The sequence below is a fragment of the Pipistrellus kuhlii genome, unplaced genomic scaffold (assembly GCF_014108245.1).
Source record: "Pipistrellus kuhlii isolate mPipKuh1 unplaced genomic scaffold, mPipKuh1.p scaffold_m20_p_10, whole genome shotgun sequence".
Classification (NCBI taxonomy): domain Eukaryota; kingdom Metazoa; phylum Chordata; class Mammalia; order Chiroptera; family Vespertilionidae; genus Pipistrellus; species Pipistrellus kuhlii.
The window spans coordinates 34,563,496-34,590,874 of NW_023425405.1; the positions used below are offsets into that span (position 1 = coordinate 34,563,496).

The 27,379-nt window shown below is 40.6% G+C and overlaps 1 protein-coding gene across 11 annotated transcripts in view; it reads left to right on the forward strand.

Annotated features, from left to right (window-relative positions):
* Positions 1–27,379, forward strand: part of ICA1 (islet cell autoantigen 1) — a 112,940-nt gene that overhangs the window by 13,386 nt on the left and 72,175 nt on the right. For 5 of the 11 annotated variants that reach the window (XM_045578394.1, XM_045578399.1, XM_045578391.1 and 2 more), the window contains exons 2-6: positions 6,119–6,155; positions 9,406–9,571; positions 13,424–13,496; positions 18,570–18,693; positions 23,143–23,341. In XM_045578394.1, the coding sequence (XP_045434350.1) occupies positions 6,139–6,155; positions 9,406–9,571; positions 13,424–13,496; positions 18,570–18,693; positions 23,143–23,341 (579 nt within the window). In that variant the 5' untranslated portion in view covers positions 6,119–6,138. Of the gene's footprint in view, positions 1–6,056; positions 6,156–9,405; positions 9,572–13,423; positions 13,497–18,569; positions 18,694–23,142; positions 23,342–27,379 lie in introns of all 11 variants that reach the window. The other 6 variants (XM_045578398.1, XM_045578397.1, XM_045578393.1 and 3 more) reach the window with 4 other exon arrangements.

Genomic DNA, 27,379 nt, shown 5'->3' on the forward strand with positions numbered 1-27,379 from the left:
AAATGCTGCAAATGGCCACACAGATTGGCCCCTATTTCTCCCCAGTCACATCATCTTTCTTAAAGTTATGGGAATGCACGTCTGCTTGTGGTTGGTTAGAAGAATTTGTTCATTGCTTTCTCTCTGCCTCGAATAAAACCCCCACTCACACACACACATGTATGCTTAACCTTCACACGGCCACCACTGCTGATTCTTAGAAACTCAGCCCCAAAGCCATGTAGGAAGCCATCTTTGTGCCTTTTCCTCTCTCTTCCTCTTAACCTTGAGCACCTTCCTTGTTCATGGCAGCCATTGCATATCAGGTAACACTTGGCATTTCCTGACTTCAGATTCTCCCTTTCGGTTATACACAAATGGCCCCAAAAGTTAGTGGCGTGTAGTGATGTATAATTTTACTGAGGATTGATTTTAAACAATTTTTCTGTATTTCATCAAATATTTTTTTAAAATTGCTCAAGGGATCTTTTACCATTTTATGTTCCACGAAAAACAAAACAAAACAACAAAACAAAAAAACGATAGCCAAACAGTTAACCAGATTTCAATTGTAGGACATATCCTAAGTTCAGGGGTATTGAAATGTGAACAGATGTTGACGTGGGGTGCCATGAAGCTGATGTTTGGGAGTGAGTAATTTTACTCTGAGATTATTCAAATATATCACTTCATACCAATAATACCGTAAGACTCTGTTCTGTCCTCTTAAAAAGTATGTTTCCTGTTGGGGGTGAGGGTTGGGGAATAGCCCACTTCCCATAGAAACCTGGAGGCTAGTGTGCACAACAGAACTGAAGAGCTCTAAGACGGTGACAATTTTTAGTTAGAAAATAGCCATTTTGAATAAATCGGAGAGGAAAATGACAAATTTGGCAGTGGCCCAGATCTGCAATTCAAGAGACTCCACCTTATGTTCAGTACAGATACAAGAAAAAGGGATCCTGGACTGAGTTTCAGCTAGTACTCCAGCTAACAGAAAAACTGCTCCCTGATGGAAGAGAATCTCTACTGCTAATGTTGGAAAGACAATTAATTGAAACATGAAACTATACAAGAAACAAGACACAGGAAGTGCAATTTCAGAAATACTGAAATATTTCTGTGGGTTGAGAATAGTGATATGGTGAAATGTAGCTCCTGATTTTACCTTTACCTTGAGTAAGGGTTGGCTGAAGAATTTTAGATTCTTTTCATAACCCAAAAATAATCAGAGCGCCATTAGCTACCGCCATAAGTGGGCCAGAACAAACGTTCAGTGCTGCTGAAGGCAGCCTAGATGGAATGAAAATACTTTCCCAGGTTCTGTCTCCAAGGAAGAAAATTCAGTATCAGAGTTTAAGGCAGCCAAGGACAAACTAACTTTGCTTCCTTGTAGCAATGCATCAAACTTTTAAAAAAAAAACAACATATATCTTATTGATTTTTCACAGAGAGGAAGGGAGAGGGATAGAGACCTAGAAACATCGATGAGAGAGATACATAGACCAGCTGCCTCCTGCACACCCCCCACCAGGTTTGTGCCCGCAACCAATGTACATGCCCTTGACTGGAATCAAACCTGGGACCCTTCTGTCCACAGACCGACGCTCTATCCATTGAGCCAAACCGGTTTCGGCTGCATCAAACTTTTTAAAAGCAGGCTTGCTTTAGCATTCTGTGTACCTAGCAGACTTGGAAAAATATTTTGGGGTTATCACCTAAGGAAAGGTGGCCTTGGGAAGAGCCATTAGAAAGGTGGAGACATGATCCCATTCATTCTGGGCTTCTTCCGTCAGGGCCTCCGGGCAGAAGGGAAGCAGTGGCTTCCTTTGCAGAATCCTGAACGGAAGTATTAGCTAATGATAGACTTCATTGTACTTGACAGGGGAAATGATATTTTTTACAGCAGAATTTACAAATTTGGAGATTCATGAAGATCTTTTTATGGGCCCCTTGCAAATGTCACGAGTCTGGTGAGGCTGGAAATTATGTTTATATGCCTGTTTTTCCTGTTTAGTCTGCACTGTCCAAAACAGTAGCCAGTATGTACATGTGGTCATTGAGCACATAAAAGTGATTAGGCTCAATGGCTTTGTATTGTAAGTGTAAAAACACACACCTGATTTCAGACTTGTTATAAAAACGCAAGTGCAAAATATATCAGTAATTTTTTTATTGCTTACCATGTTAAAGTAATATTTTAGAAATATTAGGTTAAGTGAAGTATATTATATTTAACATAACTATTAAATCACTTAAAATTACATGTGTAACTCATATTATATTTCTATTGTTCAGAGATGATCTAGATTGTTAAGTTTTCTGGCACATAATAATTAGATGCTTAATGTATGTTTGATAAACCAAACTGCTGAACTGGAAGGAAAAAGTGGGTGAGAATTGTAATGATTTTTTTTTAAGTATTGATTTTTGACACTGTGGGTTTAGTAAGTGCTAGAGCAAAATGAGATGGTTTTGTCAGGAAATATGAAAGTTGTTTATTTAATTGTTCTTGGTGTATGGGGCTAGACCCAGTGTTTCCCAAACTTTTGACATATGTGTACCCCTTCTATAATTTTTGTAACGCTGAGTACCCCTCGTACTCATGAGAACATAGAATTAGGCACAGCTAAGCATGGTGCAGTGCATATCCCCACCAAACTCCGGTGCAACGTGTACCCCCACCAGACTCTTCCCATACCCCTGGGGGTACATGTACCACACTTTGGGAAACACTGATAGGAGATACAAGTTCTGGCTGCAGCTACCTTGTCCTGAGACATTCAGATGTGTCCTGTGGAGTTGACTTGATTTTGCCACCCATGACACCTTTGCTCAAGTAGCATATAACCCAGCAGTTTATTCAAGAAAAATCCATTTCCAAAGAGAAATTTGCCTTTGTACCTGTGGTACTCAGACTTTAATATGCTTATGAATCACTTGCAGTCCTAGCCGAGTTGGCTTAGAGGGTAGAGTGTCAGCCGGCAGACTGAAGGGTTCTTTCTGGATTTGATTCTGGTCAAGAGCAGGTACCTTGGTTGCAGATTCAATCCCTGGCCCTGGTTGGGTCTTGATGTATCTCTCTCACTTTGATGTTTCTCTCTCTCTGTCTCTCCCCCTCCTTTTCACTCTCTCTAAAAATCAATTGAAAAGTATCCTTGGGTAAAGATTAACAACAACAAAAAAAGGACAAATATATATATAACAGAAAAAGAATCTCTTGCAAAGCCGGTTACAAATGCAGGTTCTCAGACCTGTTCTCAGAGACTCTGGTTCAGCAGGTAAGGGATGGGGCCCAGGAACCGACATGTTGACACTCCAAAAGGTTCCCGTGCAAATGGCCTGTAAACAATATCTTGGGGAACACTGCCACATGGTGTCATAGTCTGGAAGTAGCTTGGGAGTCCAGGTAAAAGGGACAGTGTGCTCAGTGATTTTATTATTGGTCTTACCAAAAGAACATAAATTGTTAAATTTTTTAATGATCAAAAACTTATCAAAAAGTCACAGCAAATGAAATCCTCACCAGTGAAAAGGCAACTTACTAAAATGGGAGAAAATATTTGCAAACCATATACCTGATAATGGGTTAATAGCCAGACTATCCAGTATTCTTATAATGCAATAACAACAAAAAGTTACCCAATTAGAAAATAGGCAAAGGATTTGAACAGACATTTCTCCAAAGAAGACATACAAATGGCCAATACGTATATGAAAAGATGTTTACCTACACTAATGAACAGGGAAATGAAAATAAAAAACACAATGACATATCACCTTACACCCATTAGGATGACTACCATAAAAAAAAAAAAAAAAATCCGGAAAATAACAAGTGTTGGTGAAGATGTGGAGAAATTGGGATCCTTGAACCCTGGAATCGCTATTGGAGGGATTGTAAAGTGGTGCAGTCACTGTGGGGGAAAGTATGAAGGTTCTTCACAAAATAAAAAATAGAACTGCCATATGATCTAGCAATCCCACTCCTGGTACATATCTTAAAAAAAATAAAAACAGGATCTTAAAGAGACATTTTCACACCCATGTTTATTGCAGCATTATACACAGTAGCCAAGATGTGGAAGCCACCTCAGTGTCCATCAGTGAATGAATGGATAAAGAAAAGTAGCTACGTACATACATACAATGGAATGTTATTCAGCCTTAAAAAGGAAGGGAAACCTGTCATATGTTAAAACATGGATGAACCTTGAAAACATTGTCATGAGTGAAATAAGCCAATCACAAGATGAAGGCTGCATGATTCCACTTACATGAAATATCTAAGATAGTCAAACTCAGAAACAGAAAGTAGAATGGTGGTTGCTAGGGGCTGGAGGAGGAGAAAGCAGGGAGTTGTTCAGTGAGTATATAGTATCAGTCATGCAAGATGAAGAAGTTCTGGAGATCTGTTGTACAACAATGTTATAGTTAAAACTGTCCTATACACTTAAAAATTGTTAAGATAGTTCTAGCTGGGTTTGCTTAGTGGTTAGAGCGTTGGCCCGAGGACTGAAGGGTTATGGGTTTGATTCCGGTCAAGAACACATACCTATATTGCAAGCTTGATCCCCAGCCCCAATAGGGTTTGTTCAGGAGGCAACCAATTGATGTGTCTCTCTCACATCAGTGCTCTGTCTCTCCCCCTCCCTTACACTCTCTAAAAATCAATTGGGGGGGAGGGGGAGATTTTTAAAGAGAATAAATTTACCCTATTTTTTTTTTAACTACAATAAAAATATTAATCAGAAAGTACTAATTATCCTAATAGTTCCTGGTGAAATCCAACTTAAGGAAAGACTATAATAATTTCATTTCCTTGGACAATATTTTTTTATGAGAAATTTCGTTGAAAGCTTTGTGCTAAGTAAAGTAAATGTGTCCTTGCTGTGTGTGAGGCTGTGTGGGAGGTTCATGGCTTCTCCACGATTTACTGAGCCTAGGGCAAGGCTTACTCATCGTGAATGTCATTTCCAAAGCAACTCGCCTCAAACCTGGATGCTCTCCAGGAGGAAGAGAGATGCTGATTACAGGATGCTGTCATTCCAGCAGCATCCAGTTACCATGTCCTCCTGCCTCTCACCTGAAGCCTGGAATTTCAACACTCAATTTAGTTCCATTAACACATTTTTTTTAAAGCCTGGCAAACTTTAATCATTTTAGGGGTCCTAGTTGTCAGGACCCTTTCTAAGGCAAAGGGGAAAGGATTGCATTGATTATGTTGGCATAGCCAGAAGCATTCATACACTGAGCATTCAATCTGGCAGCCAGCAATCCGTGTCTGGCCAGAGGTGCCCTCCCTTAGGTAGTGAGTTCACCACTCTTTCCAGTAACTGGTAGGTAAGTGTGGCTGGGTTGGCTGGCTCTGCCCTCTCTTTTGGCTGGCTAGCTCCCTGAGGTGGGGGTCAATGGAGTGAGGGGCAAAGGCATCAAGTGACTTCTTTATTTATGAATAAGGTGAAAACACAATATCAGGCTGGTAAAAACAGAAATAAATACATTTTTCTCCTTTTTACCCTTTCTTATGTTTGTTTTTTGTTTTTGCAATGGGCTGGTTCAGGTGTTTTAAATACTGATTATGAAATATTTCAAATCTCTAAAGAGGCACAAAGATGCAGTACTTGCCACCTAACTTAACAGAGAACACGACGGGTTCAGTTGAAGTCCCTGCATGTACCTCTTGCATAATAGCCTGCACGCCCCACTGCAGTGGTAACTGTTATCTGGAATGTAGTGTTCATTATTCCTAAGCAGTTCTTTATACCTTCACTATATAATATTTCTATGCTTTAATTGGTTACAGTATATTGCTTTGTGTGTTATGATCTCACTTTTTGTAGTCTTCTACAACCTTCCTTTGTCTTTCAACCTGCTTGTTCACTTGTTAAACTTCCGTTGAGATATTTATTCTTTGTTACGCAGAAAAACTATGCTTGACAACTGTGTACAGTATTATTGCAAGTAATGTTGGGCCCCTCAAATACAGCTAGACGTGATTTAGATTGGAATTTTATGTGTCAGTTTAACATTTATAATATAGTGTGTAACTGTTAAATATATTTGTTTTATTTCAGGTTATAATATAACTTATCCTCTCATGCTTTTTCCCTGCCCCTTCTCCCCAAATCATCAACAGTAGAAAAAGAAGAAGGAAACATGTCAGGACACAAATGGTAAGTAATTTGTTGCCTTTTTTGAATTGGGAGAGGCTAGTGAAAGAGGAAAGCACATAGTATATGCTCAATAAATGTCTACTGAATAGAAAAATCAGTAGTCACATTAGCCACAATAACCTGTTAGACCCTATTCCAATGTTGGGTATAGTCAAGTTCAACATCCATATTAAATGTAATATGGAAACTAAGTAGCCAAAAATATTATAAGTTTTTACCTAATGAGTATTCTCTAAGAAATTTATATATAATTATATATATAATGTTGCCTTTTTTTTTTTTTTACCACCGTTTCTTAAATTTAAAAAGTTAGTATATTTATTTGATCATTATCTTATTTATAACTTCTAATATTAGGGTTATAAGGGAATTTTATGTAGGCAAGCTATAAAATTGAATGAATAGGAACTCAGACTCATTAATTTATACTCATGACTTCAACCTTCATGAACATTCAAAAGCCAACCACTGTTGGAATTAATGATGATTAATAAAATAGGCATGGTAATCATATGGCAATGTTAGCAACAACACTTATGTGCCTATAGCACATCTAAACAGCATGGGTAACATCTTAAAAATTCCAGATCCGTTTCAAGCAGTGTTTCTGAATCCTTGGCCCACTAGACAAGCAGATCTTTGTCTTGTTTTACCACCTTACATTTGTATCATGAAAAATGTGGTGCATATTTTTTATTGATCAAATGAACAATTAATTACAACAGTAAATGAACTTTCTAATCCCTCCTCTCTTAGTAGAGAAGTAATCAGGTCTAATTTCTCTTTAATATAAAATGTCAACTTTTTGCATCTCTTAAAATGTAATGGGTTTTAAAGGGTGATTAATAAATGGCTAAGGGATTTAGTTTTCCCAAGTATCCTTATTTGACAGCTTTCTAAGTAAGAGCTGTCATATTTTTAAAAACTGTTCCATCTACCTCATTAAGACAAGGGGAAGGTTCCATCCCGTGACCCTCCTGATGGCTGTCACACCAAGGCAGTGGGCTCTGGGCTCGGGGAAGTAGGTAATCACTGGTATAACAGAGACCTAGAGCCCCAAGAAGTGAGCCCTTCCCCAAAGGCTTTCTCCCACTTACTCAGCCACTTCTCTGCTTGCTGCTGGAATACAAGGGCTGCAGAGACTATTGGAATGATCACTGGGCTGGGATTCAGGGGCCTGGATTTTAATCCTGTGAGTCTTCAGATAAGATTCTTAACCTTTTAAAACTGAAGTTTTCTCATTTATTAAATGACCGGGGATGCCGAGACCGGTTTGGCTCAGTGGATAGAGCGTCGGCCTGCGGACTCAAGGGTTCAAGGTTTGGTTCCAGTCAGGGGCATGTGCCTTGGTTGCGGGCACATCCCCAGTAGGGGGTGTGCAGGAGGTGGCTGGTGGGTGTTTCTCTCTCATCGATGTTTCTGACTCTATCCCTTTTCCTTCCTTTCTGTGGAAAATCAATAAAATATTAAAAAAAAAAAAATGACCGGGGATGGAGTGAGGCATTTTCACTAGATCTCTAAAGGCCTCCCCCACTTTTTTTTTTTTTTTTCCAAAATGGAAGTCTTTTTACTGTTAATCCATGACCTTTTTTTGGGGGGGGAGGTGTTGGAGGGGGAAGAGACACAATAAAGTCCACCCAATTCTCCATTCTTGAAAATTCCATTCCCCTGAAATAACCATAGTTTTGGGGGTGGGTTATATCCTTTCAGTCTATTAACATACATACTCTATAGAAAGACTGCCTTTTACATAAACATTACAGATATTTTTATCCCATTTCCTATTATGTAAGCTCATAATAAAACTTCTAAATAGTGCAGAAACCATGAAAGTCCCTCCATTCCTACTTCTCTCTCTAAAGATAACCTTTGCTGAGAAAGTCATCTGAAATCCCTTAAGATGTTTTAAGAATACTCCTGTGAATTGAAAATTGTAAATGTTATCTGGAAAGAGATTATAAGCCATCAGGTTTTGAGATTCAGGTATTTTGATATGTGCAACTCATGTTTTGGGACACAGGCCTGGCATATTTTGAGTGGTAGTAGCATGGGGTAAAACATGATACATGTCTGCATAGGAGCGACCCGGAGGTCCTATGTGAGCCTCTGGAGCAGGACCTCCAGACAGGGGGAGGGTGTAGACAACATGGGGAGGGATGCAGCCCCCATGGCACACTTCCTGTCAATATTTGAGATGCTCTGACCACTTTTACAGAATTACATTATTTTCTCAATTTTTTTTTCTAATTTTTAAATTTGATCTTCACTATATTTTCCCAGAAGAATGCAATGTATTTTAAGCATTTATATTTAATAAACGACGGTTTTAACATCAGAAATCTGTAATTTTTTAAAAAAATATATTTTATTGATTTTCCACAGAGAGGAAGGGAGAAGAATAGAGAGCTAGAAACGTCGATGAGAGAAACACCAACCAGCTGCCTCCGGCACACCCCCCACCGGGGATGTGCCCGCAACCAATGTACATGCCCTTGACCAGAATCGAACCCGGGACTTTTCAGTCCACAGACCGATGCTCTATCCACTGAGCCAAACAGGTTTAGGCTATAATATTTTTTTAATGTTCTTAAATTTTATTTAACTTTGGTAAGAGATATACCATCTTAATAATATTTTAAAGTGTACAATGCAGTGTTGTTAACTCTGGGCCCAAAGTTGCATCTCTAGAATTTATTCGTCTAACATAATTAAAACTTTATGACCGCTGACTAGCAATTTCCCATCCCACCCCGCCTCCACCCCATCCAGCCCCTGGTAGCCACCATTCTACTCTCTGAGTCTAAGTTTGACTACTTTAGGCATCTCTGTGACAGATGGCAAGCACGCTATTTTTCAGCCCCTTATCTCTGTTTTCCTGCCATCACTTCACTGCTGGCCATTATGCTGGAGTGGAGAGAACCTTGGTGTCCAGCTTTATCTCTGACTCACGATGGACTTGAGCCCGTCACCCTTCCTGGCTTGGCTCACTTTCTCCACTTCTACCAGGGGCGCGTCTGCCTGCTGATTTCCACACCCAGTAATGGAGGTTCAGTTTCTAAAATTTCCTGCAAAGGTTGTTTTATTTCTTCTCTAACTTTTAAGCTTTTGATGTAATAACCATAAAGGAAATATTTATATGCTTATGAATGTTATAAGTTTATAATTTTAATATTTAGGTGAGTTTTTTCACACAAAACTATCTCAGTGGTTATGAAAGTCATGAGTAAAATAGCTCTTCCAATGTTTTTAGCAGTTACCCCTGGGACTTGCAGGATCGGTATGCTCAGGACAAGTCCGTGGTGAATAAGATGCAGCAGAAGTACTGGGAGACGAAGCAGGCCTTTATCAAAGCCACAGGGAAGAAGGAGGATGAGCACGTGGTGGCCTCTGACGCAGACCTGGATGCCAAGCTGGAGGTGAGCAGCGCAGCCGCCCTGCTTTGGTCAGGGTCCTAGAGTGACTCACCTGGGTAAGCATAGGTGTGCTTACATTTGGAGATCTATTGCAAACAACTAGTTCGTGAGGAAAATCTGGGATCAATCCAATCCCAGCCTATTTAAGCAAACAAACATACACCTGTAAATTCTCGTGTAACTATCCATATGCCTCTGTTAATTTGTAGGTTTTTTTACACTTCGTTAGAATGCATGGGTTGTGGTAAATTCTCAGTAAATGTTTGTTGAAAAACATTAATGCAATTAAAGAACCCCTAGTGACATCAACACTAGGGTCTGACAAATATTTACATTTTAAAAAAGAGCCAAAACTGGTTTGGCTCAGTGGAAAGAGAATCAGCCTGCAGACTGAAGGGTGTCAGGTTTGATTCCGGTCAAGGGCATGTACCTGGGTTGCGGGCACATCCTTGGTGGGGGATGTGCAGGAGGCAGCGGATCAATGTTTCTCTCTCATCAATGTTTCTAACTCTCTATCCCTCTCCCTTCCTCTCTGTAAAAAAATCAATAAAATATATTTTAAAAAAGAAAAATAAAGGAAAAAAGGGCCCTGGCCAGGGTGGCTTAGTTGGTTGGAGCATTGTCCTGTGCACTGAAGGGTTGAGGGTTCGATCCCTGGTTGGTGCATATGGGAGGCAACCAATTGATGTTTCTCCCTCTCCCACTCCTTCTCTCTCTCTTCCTTCCTCTTTCTCTATAATAATTTTTTTTTTTCAAAAAAAAGGATGCACAACTGGTTCGATAAAGTAGAGTCTAGTAGGCTTGGTGTCCTACCCTGGAAAATTCTAGAGTGAATTCACAAAGCAGATATTTAGTTAGACTAGTTAATAATACAGTATGCTGAATTCATATCTGGTTGATCCTGGAATACCAATATAACTGGTAGAAAGCCCACTAACTCCCTGTCTTCTTAGACATTCTGCCAGGAGTTTATATTAAAATTTAAGAAGTTTACTTCTGTGAACGATAGGCCACTGAGTGGAAAAATATGTTACATGACCTGAAAGACTTCAAAGTGATCTCCGGATTTAATATGTAAGCTAAGTTAATGAGCTCATCATTTAATTGGAGTAACACAAAGAGCTCAAGATTTCAGAAAGCTTTCCATGAAGGTGGCCAGGATGGTGGAAGCTATGGTTGTATTAGAACAGAGAGAGGTCTAAGGGGAGACAGGTTAGTTGTCAACTGTATAGGAAGGTCTGTCCTGTGGAAGAGGGATAATTCACTGTGCATCTAAGGGCAGAACCAGACCCAGGGCCGCTGTGCATAGTACTCATCTCTCATGAAATTATCTCAAGGGTTGATTGGTTTGCCTGTCGTTCCTCCACTAGGAGGTCAAACTCCATGTCGCCTTAGTCTCCACTGAACCTTCCGCCAGTCACACAGTACTCATTCAGGGACCATTGACAGAACAAATGTACATGCCAAACTCAATTAATGTTAGTTCCCAACCTTCCTCTGTCATTGGAATTGTTCAAAGTAGAAGCTGGATTTGATAGGGATGTTCTAATGGAGATTGCATCAATGGAGAAAGGTACCACCAGGAGGTATCCTGATTTTAGTATTCTGAATACAGTTGAAATAATTATAAGTTGCTAATGCTTTTCACATATGATAGCTTTATGTTCCTCTACTTAACACCCTAGTAAATATAAGCATCATTCAAAACGTAATTTACTGTGTTAATTCTTCATACATTAAACACAGCACAACAATTTGATATTTATATTTAGACTCTTGCAGGGGCATTTTTACACAACCAACTATACTTATCAAAATAGCTGCTGTCCCAGGCTTAGACTGTCCAAAGTACTTAGCTATGACTAATAATTTGACACATGTTAGAGGTTTCTGTTGCAGAATTGTTAATACTGATGTTGATGTTTATAGAGAGACTGGATTCCATCAACCATCAATAAAACATATAAAAACAATGTGCAAACCATGTTGATGTGGTCCTACCCTGTTATCCATAAAGGGCAGGCCTAAAAAACAGAAAGCTGTGTGCCAAGCTAAAATCATGGTCAGATTGCATTTCCATCTATTGGGAAGTTAATGTAGAAATGTTGCACTAAGTTCAAATATTTGTCAAAATTGCTTGTTAATAAAATCATCTTCTCAAAAATACCTCTAAGGCCAAAACCGGTTTGGCTCAATGGATAGAGTGTCAGCTTGGGGACTGAAAGGACCTGGGTTCGATTCCCGTCAAGGGCATGCACCTTGGTTGCGGGCATATCCCCAGTGGGGGGGGGGGGGGTGCAGGGGGCAGCTGATCGATGACTCTCTCTCATCGATGTTTCTATCTCTCTCCCTTCCTCTCTGTACAAAATCAATAAAATATATTTTTTTTAAAAATAGCTCTAAGTACAAGAACAAGCAACACTAACCTGAGAGAAGCCTTTTGGCGGGTGCCACTGCAGATGGTGGAAATGTTTCTCCTCTTTTGTTGGATATGGCTACTAGAGCGTGTACAGTTGTCAGGCTCACAGATCTAACCCTGCAGAGGCGTGCATTTTATCGCATTTCATTTATACTGCAGTTTTTACAGTGTGAACAGTGACAACAGATCAGGTACCAAACATACTTTTTGAATTTTCTCGCTCCCACATTTGAGAGTTGATATGTGCTGCTGGTCGGTGACCCAGCATACTGATATAAAGCATTTGTGAAGGCACAGAATTAAAGACTGCTGTTTTTCTCTCTTGTTTGAAGGTAAAAGGTTGTTATTGTCTTTCTTTTCTACACAGGTAGAGGATGCCTTCTAAGGAAATGAGATTTAGTAAAATTTATACTCTTTATGTCCAAGTTTTAAGATAGTAAGCATCCCTGGGAATAGTTTTAATCTTTTAAGTACATACATATGCCTCCGTTTTTATTAATGTGGTTGTATTATTATGAAGCAGGTCATCCGTTTTGACTAAGATAGGGAAGGGTTTTCTAATCCTAGGACATAATTGCTGCATCGCCAGGGCAGTAAGCTCAGAGGGAGGGCAGGAAAGCCTGCCTGCTGTCCACCAGGCTTTCTCATCCGTCTCAGGCCTGGCCTCCAGGGTGCTGGTGAAAGTGTGAAGTATCTCTTCCATCTTCTCCTGAGCTGTCTCCATTTCTGAAGCAAAGACCAGGTCCACCATGAGTTAAAAGCACAGCCCACCTGCTTTTCCCTTCACTTCCTCAGTGATGGCTGTAGCATAGCATTCGGTTTCCTCTCCGTATTTTATGAAATCATTTAGGGAAATAGAGAGTGATGGGGCTGCTAGGTAAACTCCGGGTTACCAGATGTCTTCTAACCAGACATACGACTCAGCTGACTGACTTCTCTTTGCTTTTGATAGAGTTGCTTGAGCATGCCACAGAGGACATTAGGATCACCGACTAAGCTAATTTCATGTTTTAAATACGATGCTTATTTGACAGATTCTCCATTTTTTAAAAAGACCGCAAGTGGCAAAAGAAGTACATTAGATTACGAATGAATATTGGGTCTCTGGTTTACCAAGCCATCTAATTGGGCCCTTCACTTAGGACTTCTGTTTTTCAGCTATTATTTCAATTGTCTGGAGGAAATCGTCTTCCTGAAGATCTTAATTTAGATTGTGGAGATGATGACTTCCAATAAATACGGACGATAGCATACCGGAAGGCTTTGATCACAGTTTCTGTATAGTCCGCCACATGACACCAGGCACACTTGGTCACCTGATCTTGTTTTTAGTGGGCAAATCAAACACTAGGTTATCTTGAGTGTCATTATTTTTTTTTTTTTTAATTTTACTGCTCTCTGTTTTATTTAGCATTTTGTTTGTATTTTTATTGCAGCTGTTTCACTCAATTCAGAGAACCTGTTTGGACTTGTCTAAAGCTATTGTACTCTATCAAAAGAGAATATGCTGTAAGTATACCATAAGTACGAATATTGATCTATTAGTGAAAAATGGAATATTTTGCCTTCCTGTGTCATTGCATGTGCTTAGGAAGTAAGACAAAGAAACTGCTGGTTAGGAGTGTTTGTCTTTGCTCTCTATGTGGTGGGCAGGGGGCCTTTAGTAATTTTATCAGACATCTTTTACGTAAGCTGTTTACCTTTCAATGCATGTACCATCATAGGAGAATTTTATATCGGGCCTCCCATAATTAAGTATATGCCATTTCTTTTTCTAATTATAAAAAAGTTTTGTCAGTGTTTATAGTTTTCTATTTTTAAAGTTTGGATGTTTTAAATTGCCTCGGCTTTCTTATTTCTAATCTTGTTGTTTTTGAAATGACCAAATGGAGGGAGAAGGAACATACAAATAATTCATTGACGGGGCTTCGTGGCCAACATTGTTTTATTGGATGTTGGGTTATTAGGGAACAAGACTTTCCTATGGTCATCCCATCTTTACATTATTAACAACCATGTTATCTCTGAAATGCTAAATAGCAAGTTGTACCTTAGTATGTTTTTATATTTCAATTTGTTAGGTGATTTAGTTGTAAAATTTCTATATGGGACTAGTTAGGTTGTTTTTCCGTTTTTAACTGTTGTCAAACACCTTCCAAGTCACTAATTAACAATTGGTCATTTTCCTTCATTAGTAACCTCCAATTAAGAAAGTTTGGGGATAGTACAAAGTCTAGGACTCAGAGGTAGAATCCTGTCAATTATCAGTGCTGCTGTTTACTAAGTTGGAGCGGAGATTTCTCCAGGGCTGTGACTCCGTAGTCTTGGGCAGTGAGGAAAACAAGGCACACAGGACACACATCTCCACCGCGTCCCACATTCCGTCGGGCTCAGTTACAGGTCCATTGGCCACCTGAACACCCTTCAGGTTCTCCTTTCTGCATCTTCACTGCTTCTGTCTCAGGTCAGCCCACACACACCATCACTCTCTCTGTTTGCTGCATCAGCTTCCTACCTGGTTTCCCTGCCTCCACTCCTGCCTCCTCCAGCCCACTGTCTCCACTGCAATCACAGAGCAATAGCAGCTCCCGAGCCCTCTATGGTCAAAGCTGGGACAATCTGAGCAACAAAATAAATGGACTGCGTAAGATTATAACCTGTAAAGTAAAATAAATGTCCATAAAATCTATATGGAAATAAACAAACAACGAGGAGTTTCAGCTCCTCCTCATAAAATAACTCCAATTAACAAATATGGGAAGAATGAGGGAGCCACAAAATCCTCGGCAAACACCACAGTGAAAATCAGGGCCATTAGGCTGCACTGAAAGATGTTATAATCCGTGAGTGCAAGTTTGAGGAGAAACTGGATATTTGCATAGTCTCATGTATTTCCCCCTCCCCTCCCCCCACACACAACCCCTAAGAATTTTAATAATTACAAAGGGAGCCAAAACTGGTTTGGCTCAGTGGATAGAGCGTCGGCCTGAGGACTGAAGGGTCCCAGGTTCGATTCCGGTCAAGGGCATGTACCTTGGTTGCGGGCACATCCCCAGTAGGGGGTGTGCAAGAGGCAGCTGGTTGATGATTCTCTCTCATCAATGTTTCTGACTCTATTTCTCTCTCTTCCTCTCTGTGAAAAATCAATAAAATATATTTTTTTAAAAATAATTACAAAGGGAAAAAATAATAAAATAATAATTTTACAGTAGAGAAATCCAGTTGACAGCATCCACAAAAGGGATCTAGGTGAACATAACCAGTAGAATGTATGTTGATATCATACTATGCACACGTACCACGCGCTCCACCTGTGTGGTTTCTTTCCCCAAAATCCATAACCCCATTCTTATCATGAGAAGTCAGACAAGCCCACATTGATGTAAATCCTATAGAATGCCTGACAAGTACTCTTAAAGGGCATCAGGGTCGTGAAAGAGAAGAAAGACAGAGAACTACTCCAGATGGAAGGAGGCTGGGGAGACCACAGCTCAGTGTTGTGGGGGAGCCTGGATCAGATCCCAGAACAGAAATGTGACATTCATGGGAAAACTAGTGAAACTCCAATAAAGTTGTGGTTTGGTCCCTAGTATTTCACCAGTGGTCCATTTCCTACTTGTGATCATTGGGCCACAAGCGGATGCTGGCAAAGGGTATAGAGGAACTCTGTATTCCACCGACAGTTTTTCCATAAGCCTAAAATTATTTAAAAATTAAAACTAAAAAAATGTACACTGGAACACATTGCTTCTCTGCGGAAAAGCCACCCGTAGTGCTTACAATAAGATCCAAACGTCTATACCCTGGCTTATAAATTCCTACATGATCGGCCCTACTCGCCGCTCTAGCCACTGTTGTCCTTATCCACCAGGTGACCTGAGGCCTTTTTCAGTTACTGTTTCCTCTCTGGGGAGTGTCCCTGCCCTAATTCTCTCAAGAGTGGCCCCTTCTTGTCATTCAGAGGAAACTTCATGGTCACCTGCTCAGAGATACAGTCTTACTACCAGTCCAAAGCAGCCACAAATCTCTCTTACTCTCTCTGGTACTGAGTTTGCCATTCTGTATTTTTATTTTATTTTTTATTTTCTATCTCATGCTGCTTGAATGTAAGCTTCCTCTGAGCAGGTACCACGTGTGTCTTGCTCATTTCTCTGAGATCATCCATAAATTAATTCACCCTGTGCTGCATGAATTCATGCTGCCAAGCTAATTGCTTTTATAGTTCTTTGGTTGCCTTTTTAGGGCACATCTGAAAATCTAATTAGCAATTAAATATAAATAGGTTTTTATTTGTCTCTGAATTTTTAAACCCTAGGAAAATGAGGATGTAGTATAAACTTTTGAGTTATTTCTTACCTTAGAAGAATTGAAAATGTCTATAAACTAACTGCAGTTCATTTGAATTGTTAAAATTAGCATTAAGGAATGAACATCTCTTCTCGGAAAATGATGGCCATCACAAAGTAATCCAACCGGGAGCCTGATGCGTCTCAAACTCTTCCCACTGCCCTCTGAGCAGCATTGCCAATTAGAGTCTAGCTCTCAAAATGAAGGCTGCTTGCCACCCCGAGGTCAATCCTCAAGTGTACCAAGTAACAAAAAATGATTTTTCAAATGCTCCTGCCTACATACTTAGGTTTATTTAGGAAAGAGTGCATTTCACCAACCATGTAATCATCCAGGTTCCGTGGATTGGTTTCTTCTTAGCCGTAAGCTAAGTGTGTTCGTTTGTATGTGACTTGAGGCTTCAAGGTAAAGGTGACAGTAGCCTCACGCTATTATGAACACAAACGTGAAATGCCTCTCCACAGGGAAAAATGCATTGTGGAACTGAGTGAAGAGAAGAAGGAATAATAATAAATGTATTTTTTTTAATTAAATGTATTTATAGGAATTTATAAAAGCTACATAGAACCACAGCATAAATATCAGATAGCATTTAAAGTGAAACAAAGTGTACAGGGAGAACAAGGGGGGAAATTATAGATAATCCAGTTTCCCCAATTAAAGCATTTTCCCGGGATAGCCATAGTTTTCATGAGGTTCCTGTCCTGAGAAATCTTAGATTTTCTTGGGAAATAGACACCTACAAACACTCTGATACCAGATGCTGATGGGCCATTGCTGACATAGAGAAATAGGAATCAACCACTGCACGGAGGATGTAGCCATTGAGCTGGACTTTGACCATGAACTTGAATTTGAGAGATAGAAGAGGAAGGAGGTAGTCATTCATCTCTCAGGAAGAATGGATTCTAAAAGCCTCTTCCTCCTCTGGAATGCCTCCAGCAAACCACAGATACAAATTAATAAGAGAGAATAGAGCATTTGACCTTCACCTTTGGATTTGTGGTTCTGGGCTAACATTCTGTAGCCATTCTTAGAGAGGTGGTGTCAGAAACGGAGGCATTCTCAAAGAAATCAGGATGGTTCATCAATACGGACCGGAATCCTAGTAGTACTTAAAAGGGAGTTTTAGAGACATGTGATGTGTAAAAGCATTAATCCAGAAATGTGAAATAAGAGTGGTCGTGGTCAGAGGATGCCCATAGCAAATGCTGTGTTTGGGCACAATGCTCTCCAAGGAGCTCAGTGTCACTCCTTGCTCAGCTGTTGGTGAGTATGTATTTGGGACCAAGGGCTGCATGACAGCCCACTGGCCACTGGGTTGGGTGCACTGTGTTTGATTCAATCATTCCCACTATAGGGAAAAAGAGTGCTCTGCTATTATAACTCAGGATGCCGTGATTGTCTTTGCATATACATCTTTGTGCCCATTTTACTACTTCCTTAGGATGTACTCGCAACAGAAGTGCAGTGTCAAAAAGAGACATTTATATTTACTGCCAGATCAATCTCTAGAAAGCTTGTGCCAGTCACTAGCTCACCAAGAGTGTCATCTCGGTTACCTTTAAATATAAGGACCAACATAAATATTGGATCATTATGTTGTATATCTGAAACTAATATAATGTATGTCAGTTATACACCAACTGAAAAGAAAAATAAGACCAAGATTAGGCATCGTTGGGTCATGTTTTGATTCTAGCTCTGCATTTAAAAATTCACCAAGTCATCAACCCACCCACCCTCGCTCCTCATCCCCACCAGCAACCGAAAACCTGGGTCACAGATCAAGTATTTGAATTGCTAACTCAGAAAGCACAGATCAAAAAGTCCCCAGGAGAGAAAAGCAGAAGGAAACTGACCCTTCATTGTAGGCAGCCACCGAAGATTCCCACAGTCATCCTTGACAAACCTAACTTTTTCATTTCAGCTCCAAACAGCACATTATCGGCTCGCTTTTCAGTACAGAGGTCATTTTCTGGTTCTGATTACAGGGCACCAAATGCACTGACAGATGTACTCAAGTGAATTTGATCCCTGTTTTTTGTAAATGGAAGAACAGCACAAAAGTTAAATGGAGGGGCCGGGGAGCTTACCTTGTAAGCCATCACTTGGGTTTCATTTCACCTCATCTTGGACGCTAGAGGAGAGAGGACCTTGGGATTTGTCTCTGTCCTTCGCTCTGTAGTAAAAATGCTCATTGTTCATGACTCCTTTTGGTCTTTTCCTCACCAGTCTTGTCTCAAGAAGAAAACGAACTGGGAAAATTTCTCCGATCCCAGGGCTTCCAAGATAAAACCAGAGCAGGAAAAATGATGCAAGCGACGGGAAAGGCCCTCTGCTTTTCTTCCCAGCAAAGGTGTGTGGCCTTCCTCGGGGCTCTGTTGGGGGATCTGCTGAGAATCACAAAGGGGGATTCCCCAATGTTCTTTAGGAGGCTCCTGCTGAAACTGACAGGCTATTCTGTTCCCAGTGGTTAGTCTGTATTTATTCTCTGATGAAGATAACAGATATGTCTTTTCCACTCCCTATTAATTGGGGGTTTTTAAAATTCTTTTTCATATCTCTTCTGGCCTATAGGGGGCATTTTATATGTCAGTCACTGAGGGCTGTCCTAGGCTCATATTTGACCTTGGGCATTGCTCCTAGCACTCAATCTGGTCCTCTTCCAGCAGCTGATCAAAGCAGGAGCCTAATGAGACCAGGTGGAAGGGTTCCGTCTCTGCTCTCCGTGGACCAATTAACTCAGATCAGTATTATTCAAGGCGCCCTGAACCAGTCTGCTCAGGCCGTCGCCAGGACTATCAGCAGTTCCACCTGGGAGGGTGTTGGAAATGCAGGATCTAGGCCCCACCGCAGAACTGCTGAGTCCAGATCTGCATTTCGGTGAGATCCCTGGTTGACTTCCAGGGACGTTCAGGTTTGAGAAGCTCTGGTGCAGAGGAAATTGTGCTAGGTCAGTGACTTTTAAAAAAAAAATATTTTATTGATTTTGTACAGAGAGGAATGGAGAGAGATAGAGAGTTAGAAACATCGATGAGAGAGAGAGTCATCCATCAGCTGCCTCTTGCACACCCCCTACTGGGGATGTGCCCGAAACCAAGGTACATGCCCTTGACCGGAATCGAACCCGGGACCCTTCAGTTCCCAAGCCGACGCTCTATCCATTGAGCCAAACCCGTCTCGGCAACTTTTTTTTTTTTTTTTTTTAACACACCCATGACTCCTTTTTAGGGTTTGTGTGGAACAAGCCGGAACCCTGCAGACAGTTGCACTTTGTGTCTAAGAAATTGACATTCCTCTCCTCCTCCTTCCCTAGTAATTGACAAGCCTCCAAAAATGTCACTCACTCCTATTAGGCATGATTATGCCTGAATAAGGCTTAGAGGTAGTTTCCAAAAATATTCAGGCTATAAAAATGTCACTTACTCAGACTGTCCAACATTTTCTCCTGTTAATGTCTTCTCACTGCTTTCTCTCTCTGTGGGCTAGGAGCAGGCCTGTTCACACCAGTGCTCCTATGCAAACCAAGGAAGGCGGGTAGGAAAGAGACCAACTAGGTCAGGTTTTCAGTGGTCCTGCTCCTGGGCATTCTGGTTCTTCTTAATGACATTTGGGTCCTGACCTTGTGGGCAGTGCCATCTTTCCTAATGAAATGAAACCATTTTTTTTTTTAATTCTCTACCCCAGTTTTCCAAGGAAAGTGTTTCCTTATCATCTTAAATGGAACCTTTTAATCTTATTATAACTGTTCTTTCTTATTAAAATAATACTTACTCATTATAGAAACATTTTAAAACAGAGAAAAACCAAAAGAACAGAATTAAAAAAAAAGTCCAATTTTAAGAGAGACGACCCATTTTGAACCTCTTGATGCTTTTCTATCATACACTTTCCCCAGCACGACAAGGCTAATTGATTCTTGAAAAATCTTTCATGAATTCTCATAAGTTAATCATATAATTATTACTAATTTCAGTGGGAAAATTTTTACAATATATAGACCTGAATGCCAAAGAGAACATCCATTTATGAGAAACAAAATGGAGTCCCTGGGCACATTACTACAAAAACTACCATTGCTACATGGTTATTTTATAATATGGCTATTCAGTGATACCCTTTTATACCTGTATACTGAATTATCTCACACAGCACACATTTGGTACCTCAAGTTTATGTAATCAAACCTGCAGATACAGATAAAAGCAGTAAAAGAAATCAACAAAAACAATACATATGATACGTGAAAGCATCACTACTATAAACTAGCAGTCTGCCTGTATCCATAAGTGAATGTATTTTGGACAACTTTGCAGTTTGGAAAGCGGTCTGTAGAGGGCTCTGGTTTCATGGCACTCAGCTGCTCAAGGCATCCAAACCAGTCCTCCTGAACATGGAGAAGTCGGAGAATTACATGAGACTCTCATGAAGTTGAAGTCTCAGTCCTTGAATGGACATAATTTGGGATGTGCCCGAATTTGTTTTCAATATAAACAGCAACATACCATACAATGTTTGTATAGTATTGCATACTGATGATTTAGCAAATTGATTTTTCTGATCAAATAACACTAACCACTGTTTATGTCCATATATATACATTAAAAACACGCATCCATAGCATAGTTTTCCATTGTCTAGGCGTGCCATTTACATTTCACCTGAGCCCTCCTGTGCATTCTTTGGGCAGGGTTCTTCCCACCTTTTCCTGCTCAAGTATAAATGCCTTTGGAGTTGGTCTTTGGGCCCTTTATTAATTGTTCCCGCTATGAATGAAAGCCTGGACCTAATGAGACCAGGTGGAATGGTCCCAGTGATTGAGTTTTCCCTTGATCTGGACTCAGTCCCTGGTACCACAGTGAAGAGGTTTATACACCAACTGAAAAGATGTTATAGGAAGTAGGTTACAGGGGAAAATGAGATTTTTTATTTGCCCTTTTCTCTTCTTCAAGATCTTAATCTCTGTCATCGTGTCATTACATCTTCAAAAGTTTGGGTCCAACTTGCCAACATCCCAAGAAATCGAGGGTGAATATTTGATTCACAAGACTTTTTCAGCCAGTTTAGGAAAAGTGGCAAAATCCAAGGAAAGAGATAAGAAGAGTCCAGGAATAAAAGGATCTTTAGGGGGCCAACTGAGGAGTCTTTCTCCTTTTCTTAAAAATATTTTTGATTGATTTCAGAGAGGAAGGGAGAGAGGGAGAGAGATAGAAATATCAATTATGAAAGAATCCATTGATCAGCTGCCTCCTGCACACCTCCAACTGGGGATGGAACCCACAACCTGGACATGTGCTCTTGATTGGAACTGAACTCAGGACCCTTCAGTCCGCAGGCTGATACTATCTCCATTGAGCCAAACCAGCCAGGGCAACTCTTTCTCACTTTCAATAGAGGGCTTCCATTTTATAAACATTCATACCAGCATTTGTTTTACTGACTTACTGGGTAGTCATTGCTACAACTGCTCACTCACTTTGATGAATGGTGAGTATTAAATTTAACCCAGTGCTGATAAAGCACAGGCTTACTTTATGGCACAACAATATGTCTTTGAAAACAGCTCGCAACACCTAGGTAGGATGATGTGAGCAAGCTGTTTTTTAAAAAGTGCTGAATATGTAAAAGCAGTGCTTCATAAGCAAAAGGAGAGCTAAAGGAAACAGTGAAAGGGATTTTTTTTCTTAAAGTTTATTGCTGTATCCATAATCTTAGAGTGCTATACACATGTAAGGCACTGTAGACATCGATGGAACAGCCGAGACCTGACTTCAGCTCACTGACACCGTTGTTCCCTCCACCTAGATAAGTTTGCATTTAAATTTAAATGTAAATATTCATCTTGTTTTTATTTTTTTGAACCTTTGCCCTGAAACTTCATGCAGATGACTTTTTAAAAGAGTGTGATTCATCTACTACATTTAAAAGATACATCATTTAAAAGAGTGACATTACTATTTGGGACAGTATTTTCTCCCCGCAAATAAATATTTTATCCAAAGTTTAATATGCATCAAGCACTATTTTTTTTTTTTTTTGCCTAATAAGTGATGGTATGTTATAGTCAATATTATAATTATTTTACACACACTTCATTGTATAATATACATTCATTTCTAGTGTAGTATCCTTAAGTTTTTTCGTAAGAACCAAATCATAGAATCTGCCAAAAGGGCCTGCCTGACACAAGAAGCCCTCAGTACATGCACTTCTCCCCCCTCGTAGACCAGTTGAAAATGCTTCTGTCTGTGCTTCATTCTCTGACTATTGGAACAAGCAGCAGATGCCAGGCCTTGGGGTGTAATTCAGAATGGCCTAGCCATGGAGACCCTAATCACACACAGTCCCATTCCTCCTCACAGGGCCAAGTTTCAGAGGAGCAGCAGGCAGGGAGGGACCAAGAGTAGACAGGAGAAATGGTTTATTCCTTGGCCTTTCTCCATTAGCACAGGATGGGTTCCAGTTTCCAAGTGTTCTTTGTCCAGGCATGAGGCTACCCCCAACAATACTGATGAAAATATTTAGTTGTTTGCTGTTGTTTTTGTGGGTTTTTTTTTTTTTTTTTTTTTTTTTTTTTTTAAATAGAACAGTTAAGTAACGGTAATCTAAGAGATGAGTACATGGCTAATCATCTCTGGTTGACTTATCCATTCACCTACATTTTAATTATAATTCAAACATTTCTACAGCCATGTCCAAGGCTCATGTACTGTGCTAGGCTCATATATTTAAGATCGGTAATTTGTCAAGAATTCAGATCTCTAGCCTGCTTAGTTTCCAGATTGTGGCTTTATCCTCTGTCTAGGTTGGCCTTGCGGAATCCTTTGTGTCGATTTCACCAAGAAGTGGAGACTTTTCGGCATCGGGCCATCTCAGACACTTGGCTGACGGTGAACCGCATGGAGCAGTGCCGGACTGAATACAGAGGGGCATTATTATGGATGAAGGATGTGTCACAGGAGCTTGATCCAGACCTCTACAAGCAAATGGAGAAGTTCAGGAAGGTAGGAGATTTTATGAGGGTTACCAAAAAGGGTACCTGCTGGAAGGTAATGAGGTGTGATTTGAATCCCTCTAGTGAAGAAGACAGAATTCAAAAGCACCAAGGATGCAATTAATCATCACTGGTGTCTTTTTATGTGACAGAATACCAATTAATGTGATATGTAATTCTCTAAGGATACAAGTGAAGAGACAGCTGGAAACTGCTGGGACTTATTACTGGTTCTAATTGAAGTCAGATTTTCATATAATGTGCACTTTGGGTAAGGCTGTCATTTTTAAATGCCTTTTCATGCATAACTTAAAAAATGATTAGATCAAATGAAACTGAAAGGTGAGAACAGACTATTGTGGAAACCCCTTTTAATTAATAATGGATATTAAAATTAATAGAATAATGATGCTTCTTTGTTTTGTGAATTGGTTCAGCAGCAGTAGGGTTTAGTTGTAGGATTAAAATATGTGGCATTGACTTCATCTGTGATCCCTTCAGAAATTTGTCTGAGGAAAATATATAGCAGTTTAGCTGCTTTGGTGATTAGTTCCAACAAGGATACATCCACCACTAGGTGGCAGTCATGCACTGAGTATTTATGAAAATGCAGCCTTGGGTTTTTGTTGTTGTGTACATAGTCTTGGATTCTTTGTTTGGTGGACTTATATATTTCTGGGTGTGAATGAAGAAATAAAGCAAATGCTAGGTTTGACATAATACTGTATTGACTGTCCTAGTACTCATTTCAAATGAGTCAGTGATACTGCTTGACAATCCCTAGATTTCTTTTTAAGCACATCATTGCAGAGCTGTGAATGAAAAGCCCCACCAGTAGGAAGGAGGTTAGGTGTAGGATGTATTGGATGGGGAAGCGGAGAGGTATGCAGGGTAGGAGGGATCTTCTGTGGCTTAAGAATCAGGTCACCAATTCTTGACCTCTGTATTAGATTCAGACACATTCTTTCAAAAGTTAAATCTAATTCTGGTTTGTTCTGTAGAATCCCATTCTGTGAAGGAAATCAGAGTCCATTTTATTTCTGAGCACAGATGACCTTAATGTGTTAGCAGCGTCTAACTTCTTGGTAAGGCAGGCTTCTGAACTCATGGAAAATCAGAACTGAAAAGTTCTTTAAAAATGAGTTAGTGAAACCCACTCATTCTATAAAGGAGAAAATCCAAGGTCCCAAAATAGTAAATAAAACTTGTCTAGAGTTTATGGCTACTAGATGTTGGAAAGCCCAGGCTACCTTTGAAATTTCCTGACGTTCTTATCAGGCATGTAATTTAGTTTGTCTTTGACACTTTATTTTGGGGTTGGCAGAGGATGGGAGATGGAACAGAGAGGTTAAAAAAAGAAAAGGGGACGGGGGGAACGTCAACATTATCTGCATGGTGTGGTGCCAGTGGCTTTATATCTACTATCCTTTAAATCTCATAATAACCCAAACACAGATTTCACTTAATGGGTGGAGAAAACAGTACCTATTTCAAATGACTAGCCTAGGGTCAGACAGGGAAATGAAAGTCAGAATCCTAGAAAATTATGCATAATTTTTTCCCTAAGAGAAAAATAAAGGGAAGTTGAAGAACCTACATAATGTTGAAAAGGGCGTTTTCATAGTAATTCCTCCCCTGTGATTTATTCATTCAACGAACATTTATTGAGCACCTTCTATGTGCCAGATAATAAAAGTAAACGGATGATTACTCTGGAAGGCCGGAAAAGTTCATGTGGAATTGTGTTTATTTGGTTTTGTTTTGGAGGCTGGTTACTAGCTGTGGAGGGATGAAATAGAAACCAAGCCCTTCGTCATTTGGTTTGAATGTTGAAATATTACCCACTGTTCAGTGTGATCAGTCTGTTGATTTTGGGAACTATGGTTGAAAAAAATTCTTTGCCATAAAGAAGGAGCTGAAGTGATGCCTTACCCCAGTCTTATGTGTCCTGGATTTAATTTAATAGCGGAACATGTTGTACTTAGAATTTAGGGGGGAAATTTTTTTTAGAAGTCAGATGTGAGTATATATTTGACGAGGTGGGGCTTTCCATGGGGACAGGGATTGGCCTGCTTCTCTTTACTACCATCACCTGGGGCCAGTCCAGCACCAGACCCAAGTTAGTACCCGTAGCGACGCCAGATTCCAGCCATTGCATTTGAAGTGCCAGAAGCACGTTTTCTCAAACCTCCCCAGCATTCCCGACACAGGCAGCTGACCTTAGATGTTTTTGAAATGGACGTGTGCGGTTTTGCAGGTAAGAAGCGGCATTATTCATGTGTGGGTTGCTGCCCTCTTTGGAATGAATTTGAATCGTGGAATTGGCTCTTTGCTTGGAGTTCACAGCATGAAATTTCACTTTGAGCAAACTCTTGTGGCCTGTCCCAGTTAAGATTTCATTCTAAACAGCTCTCCAGTGATCTCTTGGAAAGTGTCTCCTCAGGGTGAGAGGCCAGGCTGCAGGTGGCTTCTGAGGTTTGTTGTGGGGTGGAGAATGTTAGTCTCCCAGCATCCTCTCCTGCCACCATCACGTTTCAACAGAGGACTCTTCAACCAAAGTAGTATTTCGCTATAAATTCTGTTCTTTGAGTTCACACTTTCCAAGGAGACAGAATTCTAATTCATACCTCACAAATGGGATCCCCTGACTGTAGTCTTTAGTATACATTCATTCATTCATTCATTCATCCAACCAATGATGCTGAAGTCCCACTGCATGTTGGGCTGTGTGTGGGATATGGTAGTGAATAAACAGATATGATAACTGCCTTCCTGTCACGTGTAGTCACTTAGGGAGTAGAGCAAGAGCTAGCACATGCCCCACCCACGCAGGGATGCCTGCAGCAAGATCCATCCGACCAAGATGTGAAGGATGAGTGGGAAGGAGCCAGGTGGAGGGAGAAGGGACAGCAGAGCAGAATTCAGGGCTGAGGAAGCAACTTAGAAAAACACTTTTAGGTGAAAGCACTTCTGGGGACCAGAGCACAAAAGGTACTGTGGATGTGGGCATGGTGGTGCCCAACCAGGGGGCCCCTGAGGTCAGCAGAACTGAACCAGGAGGGACATCTCCCAGAAGGCTGAGAGGGCATGGAAGGGTTTGAAATGGGGAGGGGCATGATTAGACCAGTATTCTCCATAGCTCAGATTTTTTTAAAAATTGATCTTAGAGAGAGGGAGAGAGAGAGAGGGAGAGAGAGAGAGAAACCTTAGTATGAGAGAGAAACATCGATTGGCTATCTCTCATATGGGCCTGGACCAGGGATCAAACCCACAACCTGGGTATGTGCCCTGATTGGGAATGGAACCCGCCACCCTTTGGTGTACAGGGACAACACTTCAACCTACTGAGCCCCACTGCCCAGGGCTTGCACACACAGAGTTTAATGTGGAGGATTGGAAGGACCAAGCATTGGGCTTGGGAGTGCTGCTAGGAAGTTTTTGTATGAGCCATGGGGTGCTGTGGAATGAAGAGGGCAGTAGCCTAAGGAATACACTGCTCTGACCTTTCCCAGACTCTGCCACAGCATCACTTGAATCACAAAGCTCTTAATTCTTTTTGGATAGGAGCAAAATAAGTATAAATAAACAAATAACAAGATCCAGTGTACTTTCCCCTCCAACCAAATGCTAAGAAATGTTTTCAAGAACACACAGTAAGGGTGGACGAAATGATGAATGAAAAACTTAAAAGCCAGTGAAGTAAATCATCTGTTCCCCTCATGGACCCTGTGAAGCTCCTGGGCCAGATGACAGAGCACTGGGCAGCAGCAGCATTAGTGAGCATTTCGTAAGGGCCTGTATTTGGGGATGGAAATACAAAGAGGTGGGAAAGCTTGATCCCAACCCCGCGAGAAGGGCCCTGCCAGTCATCTGTCCCTTCTCAAAAGTACCGCGATGAACAAGACACCTGGAGAGTGGCCATATGCATCTCTTCTCCTCAAGACCCAATAATAGGAAATGTAGATGGATCCCAGTGGGCGGGGCGGGGCCTGTGTGTGGTGGGAAGCCCCTCCTGACAGCGTGACTCACCCCAGGAGGGAAATGGACA